Source organism: Salarias fasciatus, chromosome 19 (assembly GCF_902148845.1).
Source record: "Salarias fasciatus chromosome 19, fSalaFa1.1, whole genome shotgun sequence".
In the NCBI taxonomy this organism is placed as follows: domain Eukaryota; kingdom Metazoa; phylum Chordata; class Actinopteri; order Blenniiformes; family Blenniidae; genus Salarias; species Salarias fasciatus.
The window spans coordinates 22,643,216-22,656,608 of record NC_043763.1 but is presented as its reverse complement, the minus strand read 5'-3'; the positions used below and the strand labels follow the sequence as shown (position 1 = coordinate 22,656,608).

General features: G+C 44.0%; 3 protein-coding genes across 3 annotated transcripts; all 3 read right to left on the bottom strand.

Annotated features, from left to right (window-relative positions):
- Positions 1 to 407: 407 nt before the first annotated feature.
- On the bottom strand, positions 408 to 3,466 carry lgals3b (lectin, galactoside binding soluble 3b). Its single transcript, XM_030117275.1, has 7 exons — positions 3,420 to 3,466; positions 2,747 to 2,809; positions 2,525 to 2,581; positions 2,228 to 2,388; positions 1,738 to 1,826; positions 1,500 to 1,662; positions 408 to 1,404 (listed from the first exon to the last, which is right to left on the bottom strand). Exons 3-7 carry the CDS (start codon positions 2,547 to 2,549, stop codon positions 1,255 to 1,257), a joined length of 588 nt encoding a protein of 195 aa, XP_029973135.1. The 5' UTR covers positions 2,550 to 2,581; positions 2,747 to 2,809; positions 3,420 to 3,466; the 3' UTR covers positions 408 to 1,254.
- A 1,671-nt stretch (positions 3,467 to 5,137) lies between these two features.
- On the bottom strand, positions 5,138 to 7,252 carry LOC115406971 (galectin-5-like). Its single transcript, XM_030117274.1, has 7 exons — positions 7,184 to 7,252; positions 6,665 to 6,768; positions 6,421 to 6,477; positions 6,113 to 6,285; positions 5,879 to 5,967; positions 5,606 to 5,774; positions 5,138 to 5,505 (listed from the first exon to the last, which is right to left on the bottom strand). Exons 3-7 carry the CDS (start codon positions 6,443 to 6,445, stop codon positions 5,350 to 5,352), a joined length of 612 nt encoding a protein of 203 aa, XP_029973134.1. The 5' UTR covers positions 6,446 to 6,477; positions 6,665 to 6,768; positions 7,184 to 7,252; the 3' UTR covers positions 5,138 to 5,349.
- A 276-nt stretch (positions 7,253 to 7,528) lies between these two features.
- LOC115406855 (galectin-5-like) lies at positions 7,529 to 12,232 on the bottom strand. The gene is made up of 7 exons (XM_030117100.1): positions 12,185 to 12,232; positions 10,706 to 10,721; positions 10,050 to 10,116; positions 9,149 to 9,396; positions 8,984 to 9,072; positions 8,708 to 8,876; positions 7,529 to 8,621 (listed from the first exon to the last, which is right to left on the bottom strand). The coding sequence occupies exons 2-7, from the start codon at positions 10,718 to 10,720 to the stop codon at positions 8,466 to 8,468; spliced, it is 744 nt and encodes a 247-aa protein (XP_029972960.1). The 5' UTR covers position 10,721; positions 12,185 to 12,232; the 3' UTR covers positions 7,529 to 8,465.
- Between the last annotated feature and the right edge of the window lie 1,161 nt (positions 12,233 to 13,393).

The following is a 13,393-nucleotide window of genomic DNA, read 5'->3' as shown; positions in this document are numbered from 1 at the left end:
AACTTCAACCAGGTGACTGATAGAACTACCATCATACTCCAAACACTTCAAACTAATCTGCTGCAAGACTGAACTGGTCCTCCTTGACATTCAGATCTATTTCCCAAGATACCAAAACTCTCCCACATCTTGCAGGTGTTGGACTGAAACACACTCTGTCGCTCTTTCTGAAATCCTGATTCAGTCGATCTGCCATCAGAAACACAAAAATACCATTTCAACCAGACAAACGGTTTATTTCATGAGTGCAAACATGGAGAATGTAACGAACAGGCCAGTGGTTACTGGTAACATGAGACTGCACTTTGCACCGAGCACTTTTGTTTCAACCACAAAGCATTTTAAAATGCACACAGCACTTTTAAGGAAGCTAATTTGTACACAGAAGAAAAGGATTTGCACAACGATTGTCATTTCAAATGATTTATTTATTGAAAAGTGTTTGTTGCCTGTGGGTCTGGTCAGGGTGTGTCACCTGCGGTGATGGCGGCGGACCTGCCGAGGCAAACATGACAAATCAAATTGAGGAAAGTGCAATGGGACCAGGCACCACTGAAGGAGGTTCCGGGCTGGACCAAGAGTGGGAATAGGCGGGGGGTGGTTGCACAGATTTCAGATGTGGTTTAGGATGTAATTTATTTATTTGGGTGATTAGTTCAGTTTGTTTTTAAGTACGGGCTTTGTTTTTCTTTAGTGTGTAGTGGGGTTTTGGGGTGGAGGATTTTAACATAGTTTTAGTGAGCTAATATTGTTTTTTATGCCTAGGGATTTTTTATGGTTTCACCCAATTTAGCTGAAAGTAAGGCACCTGAAGACATTCACTCTGGGTAGTTGTAGTTGTACTTCATTGTAGTTGGTTTTTGCCTGGTTCTGCTTCGCTGTTGGGGAAGCCATGCTCCTTTAAAATCATCCTATGCACTTTTTGGTACTTTTTACACTTTATATTTTTTGGGTACTTGAAAATAATAAAAGAAAGTGGCCCACTCAACCTTGGTTCATCTCCTCTTGTTGCTCACTGTACTGCTCACAGAAAACAACAAGAAAAGAAGGAAATCAGTATAGCAGTGGCTTGCATAAAGTAGAACTATGAAAGATCTCTTCTGGTTTTTAAGTAGGTTTTCATTACATCTGAATTAGAGCACTTTGGTTTATCTCTTTTCATTCTGAATTGGATTTGTGAGAGATACACTGTAGCTCTCATGACCTTTTATAAATCATCAATACATTTCTGGTAGCTCTTCAGATCTTTAGTTTTCACTTCGTCTCGACGCTGGTCAGTTTGACGTCCTTGTAGATCCCAAGGCTGGTGATGGATCTCAGGTCAGTGATCCGGTGCTTGTACGACAGCAGGTGGGAGCCGTTCACGGTCACTTTATACTCACTGGAGGTGCACAGGATCTCCAACTGTAACGGCGAGACCACAATCTGTCAGTGAGATGTTGGCATACCCACACTACTGTGCACCTGAGAATCATTTTTCTAGCTCTGCAGAGTCTCACCTTGAACGCTTGACCACGGACAAAGGGAAACCTTTGCAGCTCTCGCTCCTCTTGGCCCCACTTTCCTCCGATGCAGCTATTAGTGACAACCATTTGTTTTTCAGCAAACCGAGGGCTGAAGTGTAAGGCGATGTCCTGGCCTTTACACAGATCCACAGTGAATCTGAAACATGAACGCAGACTGTGAGTTTCCTCTTTTCCACTTCCTGTTCGACTGATTTCAGATGTTGGTACTGACATGTTGGCATTGGATTCAATGGTTCCATTGATGACGATGAGCATTCTGTCATATACTCCACTCCTCAGAGTTTCTGTGTAGGGAACCAGCTATCAACACACAAAAAAGAATCAACTGTTAACACATCTGTCCTTTTATTTTGTCTGTCCTACTCACTGTTTCTTTTCCCTCTGATTGTCCAGCTGTGTAAAACTCTCTGTTCTACTGTTTGACCAACTGTCTGTCTGTCTGACTGTCCACCGACTGATATCCCAACTGTCTGTATTACTGTTTGAACATTCTGTTTGACGATCTACCAACTTGTCTGACTGCCTATCCCAGTCGGTCTTACTTACTGCCCTACAATCTGTCAGACTGCCTACCTATCTGATCAACTCTCTGTTGTACTGCTCGTCCGACTGTCTCTATGACTGTTTTCCTACTGATTGTAGATTTGTCTGCCCTACGCTCTGTCCCACTGTCTGTCCAACTGTCTGTCCAACTGTCTCACCATACTACGTTGGGGTGCAGATGCTGGTGGATGTTCAGGTGCAGGTGCAGGTGAAGGATTTCCCCACCCATCATTTCCTCCAGATTGAGAGTTGGGCCATACTGGTTGGTTTGGGTTGGATGCAGCACCTCCAGAACCTGGCCAGACGGGGTCTGATTGTCCTGTAGTTACAATTCAACACAAACACAACCCTTGTGTTTTCTCAGTGGTCCTCATTGTGGTTGAAGTGATTTTTGGTAACTTCAGGTCATAATGAGGAAGGATCAAAGAGCTGAGGGTGGATGATCGAGGTCGTACCTGATCCTTCTCCTGAAAACCACATGCTGCAGACGCTCACAGTCGGTGGTTAGCTTGCTGTCACAAGAAACATGAGGAAGGATCAAAGACATGTTTTATCCCTCTCTCTTATACACGACAATGATGGGGTTGTATGAGTGAAATTGTGTCTGTGTGTATGCAGTGAGAGGGTGCGTCCCTGAAGGCTCTGTCAGCATGTCACCTGGCTTGTCTGTGACTCACCTGTAGGTGATTGAACGTAAATTGTGGAGATTCCGGATGTTCCGGATGTTCTGCTTGTTACAGCTGGTAAAACACAATACCCAAAGAATACCCAGTTTGACTTCAGAAAATTAAATGTAACAGACATAATTCAATTCAACTCTAAAAATGAGACTCAGCAGAGGAAGAGTCACACATTCACCCAAAACAGCAGGGGAAGACATGTTTAATCTCAGAGAAAGGACATCTCATCTGTTAACCGACAAAAACCAAACATCCATCTATCTTATCCTTTACAACTCTTTATCCACCTCAGAACTTTGGAGTGCCTTTCTGATTCCAGCTAACAGTGTCTGAGCAGTTCATCACAGGACAAACATAGAGGCAGATCCTCACACACACTCACAAGTACGGGATGTTTCTAATCACAAATCTAACCTCAAAAACATTGTTCCACACTGCTGGGGGAACACACACACACACACACACACACACACACACACACACACACACACACACACACACACACACACACACACACACACACAAAAACAAAATTCATGAAAAGTCAACACACAGAAGCCCAGCCCGTAAACCACTGGACCACCACACAAACCCCCAAAAACAACAGCTGACAGTGAGGAGGAGAAAAAGAAGAGAAACAAGGTGAAAGAGAGGAAGAAGACATAGCTACCTGAGATGACTTTAAAATCTGCCAACACACTGCAGAGTGGCACTGAGACTTTAAATGTCCATCTGAGCACCACACCCACACACACACACCCATGCACACACACAGCATGATGCCTAAGTTTTTTTTTTCTTGTCAGCTTAAGAAAGCATTATGGTGTGATGGTGCTGTTTTAATTGACTGATCCTGGAATCAAATGGCAAGAATGTCTTGAACACTAGAATACAAAATATTGCGTTCAATATTGAAAATCAATATCGACTAATCTCAGGTCGTTTATACTTGATTGTGGTAACATGCTGTGATGACCCATGTGTTCATTGTTGTTCTGTAATGTGTTAAACTGTTCTTTAAATGGCATCAGAAAATGATAGCTACTAGCCAACTTCGTTGTTATCTACTGGTGGCATGGCCACAGAGATGGAAATCTGCAATAAAAAGAATTGACACACACTTCTGCCACAAACCAGCCTTGATATGAAGGCTGACTAATAAGTAAAGCTCAACCAAACTGGGGACACAGTGCACACATTAACAGATTCTACCTGAAACAAACTCGGGACAATTAGGTGACTGAACCATTCTATCCATCCATCCTTCCATCTCCCACAATGCTTAATCCTGTACCATGGTGACAAGGCCCTGGAGCCAATCCCAGTTTACAAATAGCAAGGGCAGGTTACACCTGGGCAGGACTCCAGTCCATCACATGAGAAACACCCAGAGGCAGACAACCACACACACTCACATTCACACTTTGAGACAATTTAGAGTCGCCAGTTATGTTTTTGGACTGTGGGAGGAAACTGGAGGACCTGGAGGAAATCAATGCACAAAGGAGGAGAAGATGCAGACTCTGTGAGTGTGTTGTGAATTCCCTGCTGTGAGGACACGCCACAGCGAGCTGCTTCACGCAGAGACTGATGGACTGTTTGCGCGCATGCGCAGTGTTCTACAACACTTCATGCAGTCAACAACCTGGACTGATCTTCTGCCATCGTCAATGTTCATTCATCCTTGTACAACAGTTGTGCTACTACCTGGACAGATGGCTGCTGAGCTGTGGTGGCCTGAGTTATTGAGCTGAATGCTCCCTGCTGTGTTGTAGGTGGGTAAGGCTCGCTGCTGCCCAAGAGCTGATCATAGCCGCCATCAGCTGATTTCCAACTCATCAGATTATCAATGAGAGGAGATGCTCTGGGCCCTATCGCTCCGCTGTGATGGATATGGGGAAGGCTGGAGCTCCAGAGAGAATGATGAGTTGAATGAGTGCTGATGGGGGTGAGCGTCAGATGAGTTTAATTGAACTCCTCCAACTGAACAGGGCATTCCTTCACACGCATGTGTACTCATACTGCAGTGAAGGAATGCCCTGTTCAGTTGGAGGAGATCAATTAAGCTCATCTGAAGCACGGAAGTTGCTGCGTCTTCTCTGACCGGAGGATTAGGCCAGTTATACACAGCCAGCATATCATCACCACTGCTGTTCCGTTACAGATTGGACCCATTCATCAGCAACATATATAAGCTGATATTTAGTTGTTTTGATCATTTTTCTTTTTTGTAAAACCATGCCATCACAATAACCTATCTTTAAATAGATTCATTTTTCAAAAGTACTTAAAACTGATATTCATGAGTGAATTCCATCAACTTCAGATTGGTTGACTTGAATGACTCCCATTTCATATCAGATTAAAGACACACATAAAAGATACAGCTTGTTTTCTTGTTGTTTTAATGTTTCTGTCTCTGGTTTCTAAAAAACTCAATTCAAAATGAGAAAATTGAAGATGTAGAACTGCTGATCTGACGTTCTGCTGAACTGAGTTTCTTACAGAGGGTGATAAGTGCCTAATAGTCTCAATGTGGATCTCCAGCAGCTCACTGCCGAGTCTCTCCTGGACTTCTGGTAGGCCCTGGCTGTTTCTCTCTACTGAGTCCTCAGGTCGACACTGATCAAGTCCAGGTCGTGATAGATGCAGAAGGAGCTGATGGACCTCAGGTCAGAGATGCGGTGTTTGAAAGTCAGCAGTGGGGAACCGTTGACGGACACCTTATACTCGGAGGAAGTGCACAAGATCTCCATCTGTAACGGTAAAACCACAAACCTCCAGTGAGCTGCTGATGGACCCACAGAGCGCTCCCAGAGCTCCGAAGACTGTTCTGGAGGGTCTGGAGAATCTGACCTCAAACTGTTCACCAGGAACAAAGGGAAATCCTGACAGCTCTCGCTCCTCCTTGTCCCACTTCTTATTCCGGCAGCTGTTCCTGACAATCACCTGCCGACCGCCGTCGTTGAACCGGGGGTTGAAGTGGAAGGCAATGTCCCCTTTGGTGCATATGTCCACCACGAACCTGAAACAGACCATCGGTCCTCATGAGATCTTCATTATCCTGTGAACCTTTGATGGAACTCGTCATTCCTGCTGAGACAACATCTGTGGTTAGTTGGTACTGACCTCTTGGCGTTGGGTTTAATGACTCCTTTAATTGCAAAGAGCTGTCCGTCATAAGCTCCATTAAGTATATTCATTCTATGAGGAACTGTCTGCACAAAAGAAAAAAAATGTTTATCAGAGTTGTCCAACATTGCTGTGTCTTTTTGTCTCACCAAACTGGTTTCTGATCTGCTGTCTAGATGCCTGTCTGATTGTATCTGTCTGTCCAGTGCTCTGTCTGTTCAACTGTCTCACCAAATTACGTCGGCCTGCAGGTGTAGATGGCAGTGCAGGTGTAGGTGTAGGTGTAGGTGCAGGAGAAGGACCTCCCCACCCACCAGATCCTCCAGATTGAGAGTTGGGCCATACTGGTTGGTTTGGGTTGGATGCAGCACCTCCAGAATCTGGCCAGACGGGGTCTGATTGTCCTGTAGATACAATTCAACACAAACCAACCCTTGTGTTTTCTCTTTGGTCCTCATTCTGGTTCATGTGATTGTTGGTAACTTCAGGTCGAAATGAGAAAGGATCAAAGAGCTGAGGGTGGATGATCGAGGTCGTACCTGATCCTTCTCCTGAAAACCACATGCTGCAGACGCTCACAGTCTGTGGTTCGTTCACTGTCACAGGAAAGAGGGGGGATGAAACCATGTTGAATCTCGATCTTTTGCTCTCTCTCACTCTCACACTCACATCCACAACAGTGATGGGGTTGCAGGGTTGGAATTGTGCGTGTGTGTATAGTGCGTGCAGTGAGAGGGTGTGTCCCTAAAGGCTTTGTTCGCATGTCACCTGTCTGTGACTCACCTGCGGGTGAATGAATGCAACTTGCGATTCGGGATGTTCCACTCTCTGCTTGTCACAGCTGGGAAAACACAGTATCCAGTTCGACTCCAGATAATTAATTTTACCTGAAAGAATCCAATCAAACCTGAAAACTGAGACTCAGAGATCAGAGGAAGAGTCGCACTTCATACCTTCACAGCAGGAACAGACATGTTCAAACCAGCAGTACGCTAAAGGACAGCGCATCTGTAAACAGACTAAAACCAAACATCCATGTTCTACACGTCCAGCTAACAGCGTCTGAGCAGTTCATCACAGGACTGACACAGAGACAGACACTCACACGGGACGTACTGCACATTTAGAATCACAAATCCAACCTCAAACACATGAATCCACGCTGCTGGGGGAACACACACTCACACACAATCAGAAAACTCCACACAGAAGTCCAGCCCATAAGTGATCGCCACTGCAGCACCGTGCAAAGTGAGGAGAAGAAGGAGAAGAAGAGGTTAAAACAAATAGAAGAGGTCATACCTGAGATGAGCTATAAGCTGCCAGTAAACTGCAGACTGACACTGACAGTTTAAATTTCCTGAGCACCACACCCACACACACCTACACACACCTACACACACCCACACACACCTGAGCCACATTTGGGGCTGTGTTGCAGAACTCTCTTATTTTGGGATTACCACGTCCTCAATGATATCTGGAGAAACATTTGGGCAGGAATGTCCTTTTCACCAAAACCTCTGGATTTTTTGATGACAGATTTCTTTCCAGTATTGTGGAAGTTGTCAAAAGAGGGCGGATGAATGCGTCGAGTTGACAGGTTTTTATTACAAAACTGAAACTGACAGCTATCACACGGGCATTCTAACAGCATCCAGGTGTGTTGCCACATCCTCCTTTTTAACCCCAACCTGTCAGTGCAACACTCCCCCACACTCCTACACTCCCCCCTGCGGCGTCGTCGCGATACGTTTTTGAAGCTTTCTGAGGTTAATGCTTCAGAGTGTCTGGCACCACAGCGTTTGCCGTATTTCTGAAGTTCTCACTATGTACGTCGCAGCTTTTCCCTCAAAACAGCCAACAGCACCGTACCGGCCACCACTGATGGTTTTAAGTGAATCGAGAACATTTACCCTCAGAGTTCCACTCTTGTGAAGAACTGATACGTCTTCCTGTCAAATCCAGAGTCATCCAGTGGTCACAACTCACAAATCACATTAAAAGAACACATGAAATACACAGACGGATTTTTTTTTGTTGTTGTTGTTGTTTTAATATTTCTTTAATGTTTCTTGCTGTCAGTAAAAAAAAACTACGATCACAAAAGTGAAAATTAAAGATGTAGAAGAGCTCCGACAGACGGAATCACGTTTCTCTTTGTGTTTGTTTAAGGGACCTACAATGTTAGAGGTTCTTCACAGAACTCTTTTAGATCAGGTCTTTGGTAGATCCCCAGCAGGTCTCTGGTGGACTCAGGGTTTCCAGTAGATAGATCTCCAGATTCCCAGTAGATTGCTTGTGAATCTTACAGATTTTTTTTTCATAAATGAAAAGGACCTCCATCTGAAAGATGTCTCGTACAGCTCAGATTGATCTCTGTGACAAATTCAGTTGATCTTTGTTGATGAAGAATCTCAAATTGAATTCTTAAAACTTTATTTTGCAAGTGTCTCATATCGTGTCTCTAGAGTAAACACTGTTTCAGTAGTTGTTATTTTCATCTGTGGGTTCTTAATGTGGATCTCCAGCAGCTCTCTGCCGAGTCTCTCCTGGACGTCTGGGAGACCCTGGCTGTTTCTCTCTACTGAGTCCTCTGGTCGACACTGATCAGGTCGAGGTCGTAGTAGATGCAGAGGGTGCTGATGGACCTCAGGTCAGAGATGCGGTGTCTGAAAGTCAGCAGTGGGGAGCGGTTGACGGACACCTTAAAGTCGGAGGAGGTGCACAAGATCTCCATCTGTAACGGTAAAACCACAAACCTTCAGCGAGCTGCTGATGGACCCACACTCTGAGGACTGTTCTGGAGGGTCTGAAGAACCTGACCTCGAACGGTTGCCCAGGAACAAAGGGAAATCCTGACAGCTCTCGCTCCTCTTTGTCCCACTTCTTATTCCGGCAGCTGTTCCTGACAATCACCTGCTGACCGCCCTCGTTGAAGCGGGGGTTGAAGTGGAAGGCAATGTCCCCTTTGGTGCACATGTCAATTGTGATCCTGAAACAGACCATCGGTCCTCATGAGATCCTTATTCTCTGAACCTTTGACTGAATCGTTCCTGTTGAGACAACATCTGAGGATCACGGAGATGTCTTGGTACTGACCTGTTGGCGTTGGGTTTGATGACTCCTTTAATGACAAAGAGCAGTCCGTCGTAAACTCCATTACGTAGATTCAGTCGATACGGAACTGACTGCAAAAAATAAACCAGATGTTTATCCCATCTGTCCACATCTGCCCCACATTTCTCCTAATGTCGTTTGTCTCACCAGACTCTGGCGGGGTGAAGGTCCAGATGCAGGCGTGGAACCTCCCCCATGTGCAGGTCCAGGTCCAGAGGCAGGTGCAGGACTCGGCCATCCTCCAGGCGAAGGATTCGATCCTCCTCCACCAGCCCCAGGCCACATGCCCCCACCCCCTGACTGGTTTCCTCCCCATGGACCCCCGCCTCCCTGCCATGGACCTCCACCTCCAGACTGACCTTCCGGCCATATACCCGCTGAACTTGTGGGCTGACCTGTGGACCAGATGAGGCTGATTTATGGACTCTCAGTTTCATTTTGGGTGTAAATCCTCAGTTTATTGGACGTGCTTCATTTTGGCCTTCACTACGGTCTTGGAAGTCGAACTTGGCTGATTCTTGTCTTGATGGTCATGAGTAATGAATAGGCACCTGTAGAATCACTGTAAATTATTCCAGATGTTGTTTGCGTCATGAGTCAGTCCCTGTGTGTTCTGCTAATTCTTAGTCCTCTGTGTTAATTCTGTGCTCTAAATGCAGGGGGATATACCTCTCCTATAGTCAAAAATGTATTATTAGATGGGAAAAAACTTGATCTCTAAGAAAATCCAGTCAGCAGCAGAAATATCAGCCCTTGTTTTCTCCATGTACAAAGTTCTGTTAAACTGTCAATGCTTCAAATCTCAGTGAAGCAGAGCTGCTAACTCCCATACTTGTCAGAGTGAAAGTCACATGTCCACAGTTTGGGTTGGATTCTGGATTTTGAATTTGTTTTCACAATTAAAGACGCTGTTATCAATATTCATCCCACATCAACGCTTCCATTTATAAGACGTTTTTGTGTGTGACTGTGAGAAATGTGGCTTCAAATTGTAGATTAGACCCACGAATCAGCATCGCCAGCTTCATCACATGTTCAAAGAACGTACCTTGGCCGGACGACTGATTGGATCCAGATGCTGATCCACTGTTCGAATCGTCAAGAGCATCAAACAGCTGCAGAGAAAGACTTTGGTTAGTTTGCTGTCAGTAAAAGCAGTGGATTATTGTCATTGTAGGATTATTGATATATTCGTGGTTTTTCTTAAAGTCTGGATTCTCTGTAGCCAATCAGATCTCTGTCATTTTCAGTTGATCAGATGAGAGCAGATGAAGTGTTTGTCCTTTAACTCCTGTAAATGAACTATTTCTTCATATGTTAGCATGATTAGCAGTTGATGTGTAGCTGGCAGGCTAGACTCATGTTAGCATTGTTAGCACAGTCTTGTGTTTTGCTAGAAGTGCAATCCATTATTTGGGTTTCACTGATTAGATACAGAAAGTAGCAAGCAGAAAACCGAATTTCAGATTTGTTTCTTTGAACTTTGAACAGATTTACCTCGTTTTGTCATATTTATGTAAAAGAAGAATGATAAACTTGTGGACCATGTTTGTTTAAATGCGCTATGCATTTTTGAATGATGAGATGTTTGCAGGTGCACTGAAAACATCTTGAATGAAGACGAGTCCATATATAAATATCATCTGTTTGGTGGAGATCTGACACGTGGTGAGTTCAAAGAAACCAGGTGAAAATCAGACTTACATCAAACCCGGACATCCTGAAACACACAGAAGAGGAGAAATCAGGTAAAGTCGATGAAGGAGGCGCAGGAGGAGTGAGGGAGTGGTGAGACGAGTCTCAACATGAGGCAACTAAATGACAAACAATCTTCCTCCAGCTCAGTTCTTCGCTGGCCTGTCGTCACTCAAGCAGAAAACCATTCTGGTGTTTTGTATCCCGAACGAATGGAAAAGTCAGTCAACACATCAGACACATTCCTCTGAGTCTTTATGTAAACAGCTATAACCTGCAAGCTGAACTTTGACACAGCGATGTGCAAAACAAGCCTCTGTTGTCATGGCAACACCTGTTTTGACTAATGGAGTCGTCTGACAGATATTTATGTTTTGTGTTGAGAATAAATATCTCTTCATACACATGGAGTATAAAGAGTAGAACACTGAATGTTCTCCAGAGCCACTGCAGACCTTTGGTGTAATCGGTTTTTTACTGTAAAATCTTACTGAGTACAATTTGCATTTAAATTTTCATTGATTGAGCTTTGACTTGTGCATGCTGACTTTTACTGATTAAACACTTGATATATTTTAGTACTTTGTATTTCTCTGTGTGTTAGGGTAAGACTAACCCACGACTGAGAACATTTCCCTGACATCAATGAAGCATTTCTATTCCATTCTAGTGGTAAACTTTAATTTTTTTTTTGTTGGTCGTTTATTTGTTTCCTTTGTTTTTATGTCCATCTTTGTGTCATCTGACAGATGTCATTTATTTACAGACAGTAAGTTCCAGAACATAGCATTGTATTTGTTAGTTTTTGTTGTTTTACTGTATCAGGACTCCTTACAGTACATAGTTTTTCTCTCTGTTACTAAATTGTTGTTGTTATGAAACTATTTTTTTCAAGTTACGTTAACTTTTTGCGTCACGCCACTTGATGCAGCACTGCGTTTAGCTGTTGCCATGGTTACCACTATACACACTGTCACTCTCAGTACATGTACTCGAATAATAACACGAATAACACACATGATTTGTTTTAAATTTTTGCACAGAACTCAGAAAAACCGTTTCCCGTGGATGTTCCTCAGGAATCGGACGTGGGTAACCTGGGTGAAGCGATATTCTCAAGGCCTGTTCATCCTCCAAAAGGAAGCAGAGCAAAGTTTGCCTCTCGATGTCGGCCAACAGCAGGTAAAAATATTGTTTTGGTTACATTTCATGCGCCAGAAAGGCTGGAGGCCACGCCCCACAAAAAAGACCACGCCGCTGTCATCCTCACTGCCACCACAAGAGGGAGAACTTCTGCTGTCAGCAGCACAGCAGTATGCATATACTGTATATGTATATATACATACACGTATATGTACAGTAAAATACATTTATGCATATAACTTCAAAAACACATACGAACACCCCCCCCCCCACACACACACACACACACACACACACACAAAATTAAAACAGTAAAACACACTATGGTAGAAAAGAAAGTCGTACCTGAGTTTACGTGAGAGCTGCAAACTGTGAAGTGATGCTGTTACTCTGCTCCTGAGTCTCACCCTGTTCACACATGCAGACCACACCCACACCCACACACACACACACACACACACACACACACACACACACACACACACACACACACACGCACAGTCTCGTATTTCTATCCTTGTGGGGACCGTCCATTGACTCCCATTCATGTCTAGCCCCTAACCCTGACCCTTACCCTAACCCTAACCCACACCACAACAAAGCCTAACCCTAAAGAAATGTTTTTGCTCTTTTACTTTTTTCAGTAACAACAACATGGTCAAGAAAACACTGTTTCTCCTACTTAGGACCGGAAAAAGGTCCCCACAAGGCACGTCGTTCCACGTTTTGCTATCCTTGTGGGGACATTTGGCCCCAACAAGGATAGAAATACGAGAACACACACACACACACACACACACACACACACACACACACACACACACATCTACAAGGAGTCCATTCCCATATAGAAATGAGTAAACACCATTAAATACACACAAACAGACCCAGGCTCACATAAATATATTTACATAAGGGTATAACAGTACACAAACACACACTCAACACTCAAACACACACACTCCTCTCAACACAGATATATTCATGTGGACCACACCCATGCAAACACGAATAAATACTCACAAAATCACACTCACATACACCTAAATATGTTTACACAGCAGGGCATGTGCACACACACACACACACACACACACACACACACACACAAACACATCTTTCAAAACCTTCACATTTTTCTTTCATTGCTTCCTCCACAGTATTTGAGTGTCGTTACGCGTTGCCATGGAAACTAAAAACCACAAAAACGTCAGAAAGTTGAGAGAAAAATAAATGTTTGAGTTTCAGCAAGAAGCTGCGATTTTTCCTCCAAAACCATGAAGTTCATTCACACATGATGGGTTTTTTTTTAAGTTCAATTCAACTAAATCTTATTTAATCTTTATTTTTACAGAAATAAAGCATTGCGGATGAGAGGCAGGACACAGAAAAACCGAGGCAGAAAGAAAAACCTGCAGGACCAGACTCAGAGGAGGAGACTCTCTGCTGCTCCGGTCGAAGGTTCGCTGACAGAAAGTGAGATCAGGAGAGAACAGAGACAGAGAACACACACCGCATGTACAGCATCTGCATGTTCCTCATGTAAGGGTGAGA

Bases quoted from the DNA above. Each gene is read 5' to 3' on its own strand.
- lgals3b (XM_030117275.1), bottom strand. From the start codon at position 2,549: ATGTGGTTTTCAGGAGAAGGATCAG. The intron at 1,827-2,227 runs GTGAGACAGTTG...GTGTGTTGATAG, and splicing joins CTGCACCCCAACGTAGTATG to CTGGTTCCCTACACAGAAAC. The intron at 1,663-1,737 runs GTCAGTACCAAC...TTCATGTTTCAG, and splicing joins ATTGAATCCAATGCCAACAT to ATTCACTGTGGATCTGTGTA.
- LOC115406971 (XM_030117274.1), bottom strand. From the start codon at position 6,445: ATGTGGTTTTCAGGAGAAGGATCAG. The intron at 6,286-6,420 runs GTACGACCTCGA...TTGTATCTACAG, and splicing joins GTTTTCAGGAGAAGGATCAG to GACAATCAGACCCCGTCTGG. The intron at 5,506-5,605 runs GTCAGATTCTCC...TTACCGTTACAG, and splicing joins TTCCTGGTGAACAGTTTGAG to ATGGAGATCTTGTGCACTTC.
- LOC115406855 (XM_030117100.1), bottom strand. The intron at 9,397-10,049 runs GTACGTTCTTTG...TCTGGTCCACAG, and splicing joins CAATCAGTCGTCCGGCCAAG to GTCAGCCCACAAGTTCAGCG. The intron at 8,622-8,707 runs GTCAGGTTCTTC...TTACCGTTACAG, and splicing joins TTCCTGGGCAACCGTTCGAG to ATGGAGATCTTGTGCACCTC.